General features: G+C 45.2%; 1 protein-coding gene across 4 annotated transcripts in view; it reads left to right on the top strand.

Moving 5' to 3' along the window:
- LOC103885205 overlaps positions 1–13,770 on the top strand; it is an 82,221-nt gene that overhangs the window by 2,407 nt on the left and 66,044 nt on the right. The window contains exon 2 of one of the 4 annotated variants that reach the window (XM_017959690.2): positions 5,491–6,580. The exons of the other annotated variants lie outside the window; for them this stretch is intronic. Coding sequence (XP_017815179.1) covers positions 5,491–5,532 — 42 coding nt within the window. The 3' untranslated portion in view covers positions 5,533–6,580. Of the gene's footprint in view, positions 1–5,490; positions 6,581–13,770 lie in introns of those variants that run through there. 4 annotated transcript variants of the gene reach the window in all.

Here is a 13,770-nt window from a genome sequence, read left to right as displayed (position 1 = left end):
AGAAATAAAAATTATAAAAAAAAATAGTCCGGGCGCGGTGGTTCACGCCTGTAATCCCAACACTTTGGGAGGCTGAGGTGGGCGGATCACAAGGTCAGAAGTTCGAGACAAGCCTGGCTAACATGGTGAAACCCCATCTCTACTAAACATACAAAGATTAGCTAGGCGTTATGGCAGGCACCTGTAATCCCAACTACTTGGGAGGCTGAGGCAGGAGGATCATTTGGACCCGGGAGGCAAAGGTTGCAGTAAGCTGATATCGTGCCGTTGCACTACAGTGCCTGGGCAACAAGAGCGAAACTCCGTCTGAAAAAAATTTATAATAATAATAATAATAATAATATGTTGGCTGGATGGCTGGACACAGTGACTCACGCCTGTAATCCAAATGCTTTCGGTGAATTGCTTGAGCCCAAGAGTTTAAGACCAGCCTGGGCAACATGGAGAGACACTGTCTCTACAAAAAAATAAAATAGGCCACGCACGGTGGCTCACGCCTGTAATCCCAGCACTTTGGGAGGCTGAGGCAGGCGAATCACCTGAGGTAGGGAGTTCAAGACCAGCCTGATCAACATGGAGAAACCCCGTCCCTACTAAAAGTACAGAATTAGCCAGGTGTGGTGGTCCATGCCTATAATCCCAGCTACTTGGGATACTGAGGCAGGAAAATCTCTTGAACCCAGGAGGCAGAGGTTGCGGTGAGCAGAGATTGCACAATTGCACTCCAGCTTGGGCGACAGAGCGAAACTGCGTCTCAAAAAAATAAAAATAAAAAATAAAATAAATAGCTGTCCATGGCGGTATGCACCTGTGGTCCCAGCTACTTGGGAGGCTGAGGTGGGAGAATTGCTTGAGCCCAGGAGCTCAAGGCTGCAGTGAGCCATGATTGCACTACTGCAGTCCAGCCTGGGCAACAGAGTGAGACTCTGTTTCAAAATAAATAAATAGGCCAGGCGCGGTGGCTCACGTCTGTAATCCCAGCACTTTGGGAGGCCGAGGTGGGTGGATAGCTAAAGGTCAGCCATTTGAGACCAGCCTGGCCAACATGGTGAAACCCCATCTCTGCTAAAAATACAAAAAATTAACCAGGCGTGGTGGCAGGCACAGGTAATCCCAGCTACTCGGGAGGCTGAGGCAGGAGAGAATCACTTGAACCCGGGAGTCAGTGGTGGCAGTGAACCGAGATTGCACCACTTCACTCTAGCCTGGGCGACAGAGCGAGACTTCATCTCAAAAATAAATATATAAATAAATGTAAATAAACAATGTTATAAGAAATATTTTATATACATGTATATTAAAATTATAATATTTTGTTAAGTGCTATTAAGAGTAAAACAACATGAAATTATATTTATTCATGGATATGAAATTTTATCTTATCAGAATAGTGCTACAGAAAATTGGTTCACGGTTACACGGGTGATAAGTATTTCCTCTCAATACACTGGCCACTGTGTTTTGTTGAATGAGATGTTTCAGTGTTTCTTGTTTGTGCTATCTTAGTAATTGTTATCCTAGAAATGAAAAGAAACAAACCAAAATTCCCATGATAGGTGACTATAGTACTCTACAATTCTTTATTTAGGTCTGTATCTGATTGCCAAGCAAGATCTCTCAGTGTGTAAGTTACTCCCTGGGAATAAGCAAAGCTACAGAAAAACCACACATACACCATACCAGCCTTCAAACGGCTTAAAACTATTTTCTGTTTAAAGTTTTTAGAACTATTGTGCATCGTTAGGTAATTCAGGAAACGCTTTAACTCTTTAGTACTTTTCATAAAAACTATAATAGTTTATTTACATAGTGATTTTCAAATTATATAGCATTTTCTTACCTCATAATAGCCATGAAATGTAACTATGAAAGGAATAAGCATCTTTAATTTATATAGAAGAAAACAGCAGTCCAGATTAGTTAGGTCACATATCCCAGGGTTGGGAGCAGGGAGCAACTTCAGTTCCATTTGCGAATCCACTGGTGTCTCAGTTAGATTCTCCCAGAAGCAGACACTGAGAAGTTAGAAATGCAAAAAATCTATGGGGTGCTGGGCGCGGTGGCTCATGCCTGCAATCCCAGCAGTTTGGGAGGCTAAGGTGGGCGGTCACATGAGATCAGGAGTTTGAGACCAGCCTGGCCAATATGGTGAAACCCTGTCTCTACTAAAAATACAAAAATTAACCAGGCATAGTGGTGCACACCCGTAATCCCAACTACTTGGGAGGCTGAGGCACAAGAATCGCTTGAACCCTGGAGGTGGAAGTTGCAGTGAGCCGAGATCGTGCCACTGCACTCCAGCCTGGGCATCAGAGCGAGACTCTGTCTCAAAAAGAAAAAAAAAAAAGTATGGAGGCGACACCTGTGAAAGAGAAGGGGCAGAGGCAGAATCGGGCAGACTAATCCAACAGGGATTAATTAAGTTCCTCATGGCTGGGCACAGTGGCTCATACCTGTAATCCCAGCACTTTGGGAGGCCAAGGCGAGTGGATCACCTGAGGTCAGGAGTTCGAGACCAGCCTGACCAACATGGATAAAACCCATCTCTACTAAAAATACAAATTTAGCCAGGCGTAATCCCAGCTACTTGAGAGGCTGAGGCAGGAGAATCACTTGAACCCAGGAGGAGGAGGTTGCAGTGAGCCAAGATCACACCATTGCACGCCAGCCTGGGCAATAAGAACAAAACTCTGTCTCAAAAAAAAAGAAGTTCCTCATTGGGTGGATATAGCCAGGCCTTGCTCAGTCATTGACTGGGGACCACCCTGAGAAAAGTACAGGATAAAAACCTGAAGCTGACGCTGAAGACACTAACAGGTGGGGACTGTCCACTTACCACACTCCTTGCAGCTCGGGGGTGGCTCCTTTCTAGAAGGGGGATCTAATTGACATGTCTCCACAACTGCCACAGTTTACCTTGTGTGCCACACGGATCCACTTCATAAAAACACGTGGGAAGCATCTCCTCTAGGTCTTTGGTAGGCCTCTCTTCCTGAGGGAAAACAAAAGAGGGAGGTTATCAGGGCAAACTACAGCCTCCATAGCCATAGTTGATCTCACAGCCACAACTGGTACTCTTTTTTCTCTTTTCTTGTTAATTTTTGTTTGTTTGTTTAAGACAGAATCTTGCTCTGTCACCCAGGCTGGAGTGCAGTGGTGCAATCTCGGCTTACTGCAGCATCTACCTCCTGGGCTCAAGCAATCCTCCCACCTCAACATCCTGAGTAGCCTGGGACCATGGGTATGCACCACAGTGCTCAACTGATTTTTTTTTTGTAGCGACGGCTGTCTCCTTATGTTGCCCAGGCTGGTTCCGAACCCCTGAGTTCAAGCCGTCCTCCTGCCTTGGCTTACCAAGGTGCTAGGGCATTTACAAGATACACAAGCAATAAGGGTACACCTAGCCCACCAATGGCCCTCGGAAACCAAAAGTGTTCTCCCCACTGGAGGCCACATACAAGATTCCATCTGTATCTTTTTCCTTCTAGTAAAATTCTCCTATAGTTAGGCTGGACTGTTTTTTGTTTGTTTGTTTATTTTTTGAGATGGAGTTCTGCTCTTGTTGCCCAGGCTGGAGCGCAATGGCACAATCTCGGCTCACTGCAACCTCCACCTCCCAGGTTCAAACGATTCTCCTGCCTCAGCCTCCCGAGTAGCTGGGATTACAGGCATGCGCCACCACGCCCAGCCAATTTTTTGTATTTTTAGTAGAGACTGGGTTTCTCCATATTGGTCAGGCTGATCTCGAACTCCCGACCTCAGGTGATCCGGCTGCCTCAGCCTCCCAAAGTGCTGGGATTACAGGCATGAGCCACCGTGTCCCACCAGGCTGGACTGTTTTATCCACAAACAGAAGATGCCTTTTCAGAAGGAAGATGGATCCTTTTCCTGATGATCCACATGAACTGAGCCACAGATGGAACTGAATGGCTGTCAGATGGAACCAAGTTCTTCTGTTTGTCAGTGTCAACACACTGAGAGCCTGAGACCTTTTTCTTCCACAATCACTGGAACCCGGTCAGGTTGTTTCACTCTGATCTTCAGGAACCGTATGCATCTGTTTTCTAGCAAGTGGTTCTTCCTGAACATCCACGTCAGGGTGGTGGCAGGGAGGGGACATAGCCGGCTCTGGAAACCACAGAGCTCAGCGCAACCACCATGACAACAATGGCAGTGGCAACAACACACAGGCCTGTTCTTTACTCTTAAGGGAACGTCCTGACCACAGGATGTGCAGAAACTTTACGGAGGTAGCAAGTAGCTAATTTTTTTTACGGTTTATCTCGCTCTAGAGTGCATGTGCCTTACCAGCATTTCCAGCATGTTAGTAGTCTCTTACTTACCCTGGCCTCATCAGCATGATGTCATCATTATAATGAATGAATCAACATGATATTCTGCAGTTTGTCCAGATGGTCCCAATGTCTTCAGGCTATATTATGACAGATGGTCAAAAGTTAACATGGCCCTGGAGCACATTGTTGCTGATCTTCTTTCCTAACTGATAGAAAAGAACACATTTGCCAAATCAGTGGTTGCATACTGTGTACCAGCAATTGTATTATCTGTTTTAGCAAAGATACCACATCTAGCCTAGCAGCTGTGATCAGGTCTATTTCTTGGTTGAACATTAGTCTCCAGGATCTGTCTGGTTTTTGCAAGGACCAGACCAGCAAATTAAACAGAGGTAGGACAGGGACCAGCATGCCTGCATCTTTAAGAGTGGCCCTAATTTCTGCCATCCCTCTCCAGGATTATACTGGTTTGGATTCACTATCTTGGTTGGAGGGAGGCAGTTTGGGAGGCTTCTACCAGAACTTCCCCACTGTAATAGCCCCCACCAACAGGTACAGCCTGTGGGTTACTCTGCCACAGTGTCAATCCCAATGAGATATTTGGGGACCAGGGAAATATTCACCAGGTGATTTCATAGACCACTGGACTCACTCTTGGGCCAGGGCTTCACTTACTGGCCCCTGTAGGCCCCCACTCTAACACAGCCCATGATGATGTTTCCAGTCATTGGGTATCTGTGTCAACTTGGACCCTGTCTCCAGAAGTCCTTGGAATGTTGGAGTAAATCTCTCACTCCAGTGAGCAGTCACTCACGTCTTCCACAGAAGAACTGGAGAAATCACTATGTATTGCAGGGTTCTTGGTACTGGGATCTGGCCATGTCTTAAAGCAATGGACACTAGATCTGAAAACTGATTTAGGTGCAGAAACTGAGCAAGAGAGATCCTTTTGGGTAACTGCCCTCAGCCTCCTGCTCATCTACTCTTGCTCTGGTTTTTTTTTTTTTGGAGATGGAGTCTCGCTCTGTCGCCCAGGCTGGAGTGTGGTGGCTGGATCTCAGCTCACTGCAAGCTCCGCCTCCCGGGTCTACGCCATTCTCCTGCCTCAGCCTCCCGAGTAGCTGGGACTACAGGCGCCCAGCTGTGACCCTCTGGATTTTGATGGTGAAATGGTAACACCTGGCCTCTATTGCAGGTCTTTTCATCGTCGTTGCTATTTGTGAGCCAAATTATATGACTGCTTCACTGACCATTAACCCTGGCCTGTGGAGGAGAGCCACACTGAACTCATCACCATGCTGGGGCCCCTCCCACCGTCACATTACTAGTGCTCTTGGTAAATATGTGTCCTTTGAGCTTTCCTGGAGAACATTACTCCTTATTTTGCCCTGTGTAATTTATCCATTCCAGCATTCCCACTTCCTGAGCCTTTTACTCCCTTTCTCTTCCCTATTCCATGGGAAGCATTTTAATAGTCTCTGTGAGGGCCATTGCTTTTTTCAGGCTTCTAGGAGTACCCTGGTAGCAAGTTTCATTATCCCCTGGATGCAGCCTCACTCCTTGCAGTTCGGTAGCAAATACTTTCTTGAAGGGGGATTTGAGCAGTTCATGTCCTGATCTGCTATGAGTATGCTTTTTGGTATTTTACATTATGTCAATTATGGTCAGTTATCCTTATTTTCAACTCCCGAGTGGCTAGAGAGGAAAAGGAAAGAAATGATTTGAGGAAAGTTGGGAAGCTCTGCACAGTGATGCCTGAGAGACCTGGCACCACTTTGGGAGACATGGTAGTTCACTCTGCACATGTTCTTCCTCAGCAAGGGGGGTTTTCCCAGAAGGGACACAAGAGGAAATCGTACTCAGTGGAGTAAATGGAAAGAGGAGGGAGTGTGTCTGCCTGACTCCTTCCTCTCTGCTTTCCTCAGAGTCAAGTTTTACCCCACAGGGAGTTCACACTTCCATGTTGCCTCATCCAGCCTTTCAGGAAGCCAGAGTCTGTGGTCCAGTGTGGCATTTCAGCCAACCTAGAAATGGAGGGTGACTTAGCACAGAGAGGTTCGACAAAGTGGGGCATGCAGGCCACTGACCTCTGCAAGGGCAGCAGTGCTGGGGTGCTCTGGAATACAGCCAGTGCCTTCGGAAAGTAGGGCAATTGAAGACAGTTGAGAAAGTGAACAAAGTTTACATCTAACAAATTTTAAAGTTTTATTATTTTTATTTTTGTATTCTTGGGTCTCACTATTTTGCCCAGGCTGGAGTGCAGCAGCTATTTGCAGGTTGGATCCCACTACTGATCAGCACTGGAGTTTTATTTTATTTAATTAACTTACTTATTTTGAGACAGAGTCTTGCTCTGTTGCTCAGGCTGGAGTGCAGTGGTACAGTCTCGGCTCACTGCAGTCACGCCCTCCCAGGCTCAATCGATTCTGCCACCTTAGCCTCTGGAGTAGCTGGGACTACCTGTAGGTGCGTGCCACCATACCCAGCTAATTTTTTATTTTTTGTAGATACGAGTTATCCTATGTTGCCCAGTCTGGTCTCCAACTCCTGGGCTCAAGCGATCCTCCCACCTCAGCCTCCCTAAGTACTGGGATTATTGGTGTGAGTCACTGTGCCCAGCCAACCTGGACTATTCTAAAGTTTAACAGTGCCTAAGAGCATTATGCTTAATTAAAGACTAGCTGGATGTGGCCGTTTACGCCTGTAATCCCAGCACTATGGGAGGCCGAGGTGGGCGGATCCCTTGAGTCCAGGAGTTCAAGTCCAACCTGGGCAGCACAAAGAAATCTCCATCTCTACCAAAAATACAAAAATTAGCCAGGCATTATGGTGTATACCTGTATTCCCAGCTGCTTGGGAGGATGAGGCAGGAGGATTGCTGGAGCCCGGGAGGTGAAGGTTGCAAAAAAATAATGACTTTCAGTGTTATAACAGATGCAACGCATGTTCACTGTAGACCAATTTAAAACTATAGATAAACCAAAGCAACAAACTTTTTCTTTTTCTTTTTTTCTTTTTTAAGAGACGGAGTCTTGCTCTGTCGCCCAGGCTGGAGTGCAGTGGTGCAATCACGGCTCGCTGCAACCTCTGCCTCCCAGGTTCTAGCAGTTCCTGCCTCAGCCTCCTGAGTAGCTGGGACTACAAGTGCACACTGCCGTGCCCGTCTAATTTTTTGTATTTTAGTAGAGATGGGGTTTCACTGTGTTACCCAGTCTGGTCTCAAATTCCTAAGCTCAGGCAGTCCACCCGCCTCACCTCCCAAAGCGCTAGGATTATAGGTGTGAGCCATGCACCTGGCCAAGAAACTTTAAATACTACCTAGAGACAACCACTTTTAAAACTTTAGTGTATGTCTTTTTATACCATTTTCTGGGCTTCTAGGCTCATTTGCAAAAATGAGATACCACTGTAAATCCTTAGTCTGTAAATTATCTTTTTCAGGAGTCTCTCTGAACCTACTCTTCTGGCTCAGGAAGCTGTCTTATAACATAAATAAGTAAATAAACTATTTTTTTACAATGGTTGTTGAAGATACTTACAAATATTCAGAGCTGGGCACAGTGGCTTATAGCTGTAATCCCAGCACTTCGGGAGGTCACGGTGGGAGGATTGCTTTCGCCCAGGAGTTTGAGACCAGCTTGGGGGGAACATAATGAGACCATCTCTAGAAAAAGAAAATTAAATTCACCTTTAGTATTATCTTATTAAAATTCCATTGGGCCAGGCTCACGCCTGTAATCCCAGCACTTTGGGAGGCTGAGGAGGGTGGGTCACGAAGTCAGGAGATCGAGACCATCCTGGCTAACATGGTGAAACCCCATTTCTACTAAAAAAATAAAAAAAATTAGCCGGGCATGGTGGCGGGCACCTGTAGTCCCAGTACTCGGGAGGCTGAGGTGGGAGAATGGCGTGAACTCAGGAGGCGGAGATTGCAGTGAGCCATGATTGCGCCACTGCACTCCAGCCTGGGTGACAGAGCGAGGCTCCTTCTTTTTTTTTTTTGAGACGGAGTCTCGCTCTGTCGCCCAGGCTGGAGTGCAGTGGCGGGATCTCGGCTCAGTGCAAGCTCTGCCTCCCGGGTTTATGCCATTCTCCTGCCTCAGCCTCCCGAGTAGCTGGGAGTACAGGCGCCCGCCACCTCCCCTGGCTAGTTTTTTGTATTTTTTTAGTAGAGACGGGGTTTCACCGCGTTAGCTAGGATGGTCTCGATCTCCTGACCTTGTGATCCGCCCGTCTCGGCCTCCCAAAGTGCTGGGATTACAGGCTTGAGCCACCGCCCCCGGCCTAGCTCCTTCTTAAAAAAAAAATAATAATAATAAAAATAAAATAAAATAAAATAAAATTCCATTGTATATTTACACAATAATTTACCTTATCAGTCCCTTCAGAAGCACATTTAAGTTGTTATCACTTACATCCTTGCAGCTAAATCTTTGAGCATATCCTAATATCTGCCTGTTTTTAATGACCTATCTAAGGAATCCTTTGAAATCTATACACTTAACCACTGTGTTAGCTAAGAGCCTCCAAAAAGGCTGGGTGTGGTGGCTCATACCTGTAATCCCAGCACTTTGGGAGTCCGAGGCGAGTGAATCACTTGAGGTCAGGAGTTCAAGACCAGTCGGGCCAACATGGTGAAACCATGTCTCTACAAAAAATACAAAAATTACTGGGCGTGGTGGCTCACTCCTGTAGTCCTGGCTACTCAGGAGGGTGAGGTGTAAGGATGGTTTAAGCCCAGGAAGTGGAGACTGCAATGAGCCAAGATTGTGCCACTGCACTACAACCTGGGCAACAAAGTCAGACCCTGTCTCAAAAAAAAAAAAAAAAAAAAATTGGCCAGGCGCGGTGGCTCACGCGTGTAATCCCAGCACTTTGGGAGGCCGAGGTGGGCAGATCACCTGAGGTCAGGAGTTTGAGACCAGCCTCAACATGGAGAAACCCAATCTCTACTAAAAATACAAAATTAGCCAGGCGTGGTGCTGCATGCCTGTAATTCCAGCTACTTGGGAGGCTGAGGCAGGAGAATTGCTTGAACCTGGGAGTCGGAGGTTGCGGTGAGCCAAGATTGTGCCATTGCACTCCAGCCTGGGCAACAAGAGTGAAACTCTATCTCAAAAAAAAAAAAAATCCTCCAAGAAGCAATTACAAAAATGGGATCAGATGTGCAAGAAATTTTGGGGGGAAATGCCTATGGAGGAAAATGAGAAGGAAGCTGGAGCAAGAACAGAGCAAGGATGATCCAGGTCAGACCCATATGAAGGAGAGGGAGAGGAAAGAAAATTTCAGTAAAAAGCATCTTAAGAGTAGAATCCGTCTAAGAAAGTTTTCACTAGGCCAATGGGGAATCCTCAAGGCAAAGTTACCTGACTTTTGAGTCTCACAGAAGCTGGCCTGCCTGTCTCCCTGCCACACTCAGTCATTGGCTGAGAGCAGCCTAGGGGAGTGTGGTGGATTCTGAATGCATCAGTCAGGGCCCTCAGTCTATCATGCTGGGAGATCTGAAAGGAACGTTCTCATGGCTGCCACAAACACCATCTGTGCTTTAAAAAGATTTGGTACTACTCATTCACTGATTCATGACACATTGAGAACACAAATATGAATAGGAATGTGGTGTTTACATTCTAGTAATTCACTTCAGTTTGAGTGGATTACCACAAATCATTTTTTTAGAAATAGACTTTCAGAATCTCCTAAGCAGATTTTTCAGAGTGTGGCTTTATTACATTGTTTGAAATAATTTTTCAAATTCTAAGCTAAATAATAGATGGAGTTTGAGTTCTTCCTCACTTTGTAGTACTCCTTTCTCTATTCATCTTACCTAATGTCAAAAATCTGAATATAACTTAATAAGGTTTGGAACTGAAAGCACCTTTGCAAAATTATGACAGTAAGAGGAATCTGACATAGTTGACTTCGTCTTGCTTCTGACCTCCAAGCTGTCCTTGGTCATTCTAGTGCATCGGCCAAGCTAACTTTGGGAGAAATTTGTAGTTTAACTTGAAAGCAAGGATGATAGTCTCTCCCTCCCTCCTTGCTCAGGGACTGACAACTGCCTTTGTAAGACTAATGAAAGGCCACAAGAATAGGATTGTGGGAGGGGTGTGAACTCTGATAAAATGTAGGTGTAGTTTCTATTAATTTCTTACTGCTCAGAATTCATGTAGCCAGAGGTCACATGATAGGTATAGTCTTTACAGTCTCTTACAGCTCAGGAGTCATGTGGTCAGAGGTCACAAGATTTGTGACTTCCCCAGTTGCTCCTGTAGATAACATCACTATTGTAATACCTAAGATGGGTTTTTTGAGAGATTTTTCAGACTCAGTCCTACCTGGCTGGGTGACTCAACTGGTTCTGTGGCCCCATCCAGAGGCGACTCAGCACAAGGACCATTTTTCAAACCCCTGGGATTTCCATCCCCAACCAATCAGCAGCACCGATTCCCTAGCCCTCTGTCACCAAATCGTCCATAAAAACTCTAACCTGCAAGCTCTTGGGGAGACTGATTTGAGTGATAACCCCAGTTCTCCCATGTGGTTAGTCTCATGTCAATTAAACTCTTGCTCTACTGCAGTGAATTCATTTTATCTGTGCGGTGGGCAAGAAGAACCTGTCTGGCAATTACAGAACCTAGAACAATAACTGCATTTCTAAAAAGTATTTTTGAGAAAAAGAATAATATACACATCCCCATATGCACATTTTGTCTTACTTTTAAATCATTATATCCCTTATATATATCATATTACAATATATTTATGGTACTTTTTATTTTTAAGATGGAGTCTCGCTCTGCTGCCCGGGCTGATGTGTGGTGGTGCGATCCCAGCTCACTGCAAGCTCTGCCTCCTGGGTTCAAATGGTTCTCCTGCCTCAGTTTCCCAAGTAGCTGGGATTACAGGTGCCCACCACCATGCCCAGCTAGTTTTTGTATTTTTAGTAGATACAGGGTTTCACCATGTTGGTCAGGCTGGTTTTGAACTCCTGACCTCAAGTAATCCGCCCGCCTCGCCCTCCGAAAGTGCTGGGATTACAGGCATGAGTCATGGCACCTGACCAATATATACATACATGGTTTTGAGTTAGAGTTTTATAGCTGCTTTAACAAATTACCACAAACTTAAAAACTTAAAACTCAAACTTTTTAAAGTTCAAGAGGTCAGAAGCCTGAAATGAGCCTTACTGGGCTAAAACCAAGGTGTCTGAAGGGCTGCATTCCTTCTGGAGGCTCTAGAGCAGAATCCATTTCCATGCTCTCTCTAGCTTTGAGATGCTCCCCACATTTCCAGGCTGTGGCCTCCTTCCTCCCTCCTTCAAGCCAGCAACAGTGGGTGAAGTTCTTTTCTCAGTACATCAGTCTTTCTCAGGGACAGATCCTACTTCTATTACCACATCTCTTTCTCTGACTCTTGACTTCTGCCTCCCTATTCCATTTTTAAGGACCCTGTGATTACATTAGTCCCACCTGGATAGTCCAGGATGCTCTGTTTTTGTTTGCCTTTATTTTTAATTTTTATTATTATTTTTAAACAGAGTCTCACTCCATCACCCAGGCTGGAATGCGACGGTGCAGTCTTGGCTCACTGCAACCTCTGCCTCCTAGGTTCAAGCGATTCTCCTGCCTCAGCCTCCTGAGAAGCTGGGATTACAGGCATGCACTACTACACCTGGATAATTTTTGTATTTTTAGTAGAGATGGGGTTTAGCCATGTTGGCCAGGTCTGTCTCAAACTCCTGACCTCAAGTGACCCACATAACAGCAGAGGTACTGCTCCTTGCAGAGAAGGGCTACCCCATAGGCAATGTGCCCAGAGTAGCCATGCATAATCTATTTTAAGGTCAGATGATTAGCAATCTGAATGCCATCTGTAACCTTCATTCTCCTTTCTCCCTTTGCTAATTAACTTACATATTCACAGGTATCAGCGATAAGCACATGTATAACTTGTGATGCGGGAGGTATCATTCTGCCCCCAGGTGTTACAACAAAAGCCTCTAATACAGTGTTGATTAGGAACACTTCTGGTTTTTATTAGTAATCTTCTGGACAGTCATGAAAATAATTCTACAAATTTATCATTCTTAAGGTACTTGTTATAGATAGCTTTTCGTAGCTATATGTTATTATATAAGTTTTCTACTTTTTTTTTTTTTTGTAGAGGCAGGTTTTCCCCATGTTGCCCAGGCTGGTGTGGAACTCTTGGCCTCAAGTGATCCACCCACCTCGGCCTCCCAAAGTGTGGGATTACAGGCATGAGCCACCACACCTGGCCAGAAAGTTTTCTTCTATCCTTTTTTTGTTGTTGAGACAGTGTCTCACTCTGTCTTCCAGGCTGGAGTGTAATGGCGCGAGCACAGCCCACTGAAGCCTCAACCTCCCGGGTCAATCAATCCTCCCACCTCAGCCTTCCTAGTAGCTAGGACTACAGGTGTGCACCACCATGCCTGGCTAATCTTTGTATTTTTTGTAGAGATGGGGTTTTGCCATAGGCCGTTTTCTTCTATTCTATGGTTCTCATACTACTACTTTGTAACAAGCCATTCTAAGATTTAAAGTGATGCAAAAACAATAATTTATTATTACCTCTCTTGTCTCTATAGGGCTTACTTGGTGGTTCTGGGCTTGCTTGGGTGGTTCTCACTTGGGGCTTGACCAGGCTGGATGTTCAATATGGCTTTTCCACTCACGTGTCTGGGGCTTACGTGCTCCTCCATATGGCCTCTCTCTCCCACAGAGTAGCTTGTAGCATATATTGAGATAATCATATTTTTCTTCATTAATCTGTTAATGTTGATAGAATTTAATGTGCAGGTTGTTTACTAGGGTGTGCCCTTTGTGGAAAACAATGGGAGGGAGCGGAGAGGGAAGATGAAGACATCATGCCGTGATGGGGACCCAATAGCCCTGACTCCATGGGGAGCTATGGAGCTAAGTTGCTCCTACAGTGGATCAGGTGTTTATGTGCATTCGCCCAGTCATGGGATGTGGGTTGTCCTTGGGAGGGTCAACCTTGGGTGAAACTGAAATGATTCTGTAAAGGGCCTGAAAGCTGAATGAATGTTGTACACTGACAGCACTCTCAGCAGTTGAGGCAACAAACCTTTCCTTGAAAGAGGATCTGGGCTGTGCCTCTCCGTGTCTGCCGTAAGGTTCATAATATTATTATTATTAAGTCAATAAATTTTTATTCAAGACATTTCATGTTGAGATTCCTTCCACTGTCCATCAAGTTCCCTTTAGTTGCTCTAAAGAGTTGGAGTCAAAAGTTATCTTCAATAGATTTATCTTCAAATTAACCCTTTTTAATAGAACTGATGCTTAATCCAGTTATCCTGTCAGCCCATAATTATTTTATTTTGGCTTCTTTCATCTCCTTTTAATATGGATATATTCACGAAGACTTCAAAATTCACCTATGGAAAAATCAATAATCTTTGGGATCTAATTTCTATAATCAATTTACTTTAGAT

Source organism: Papio anubis, chromosome 5 (assembly GCF_008728515.1).
Source record: "Papio anubis isolate 15944 chromosome 5, Panubis1.0, whole genome shotgun sequence".
Lineage (NCBI taxonomy): Eukaryota > Metazoa > Chordata > Mammalia > Primates > Cercopithecidae > Papio > Papio anubis.
This window is presented reverse-complemented; position numbering and strand designations above follow the sequence as displayed.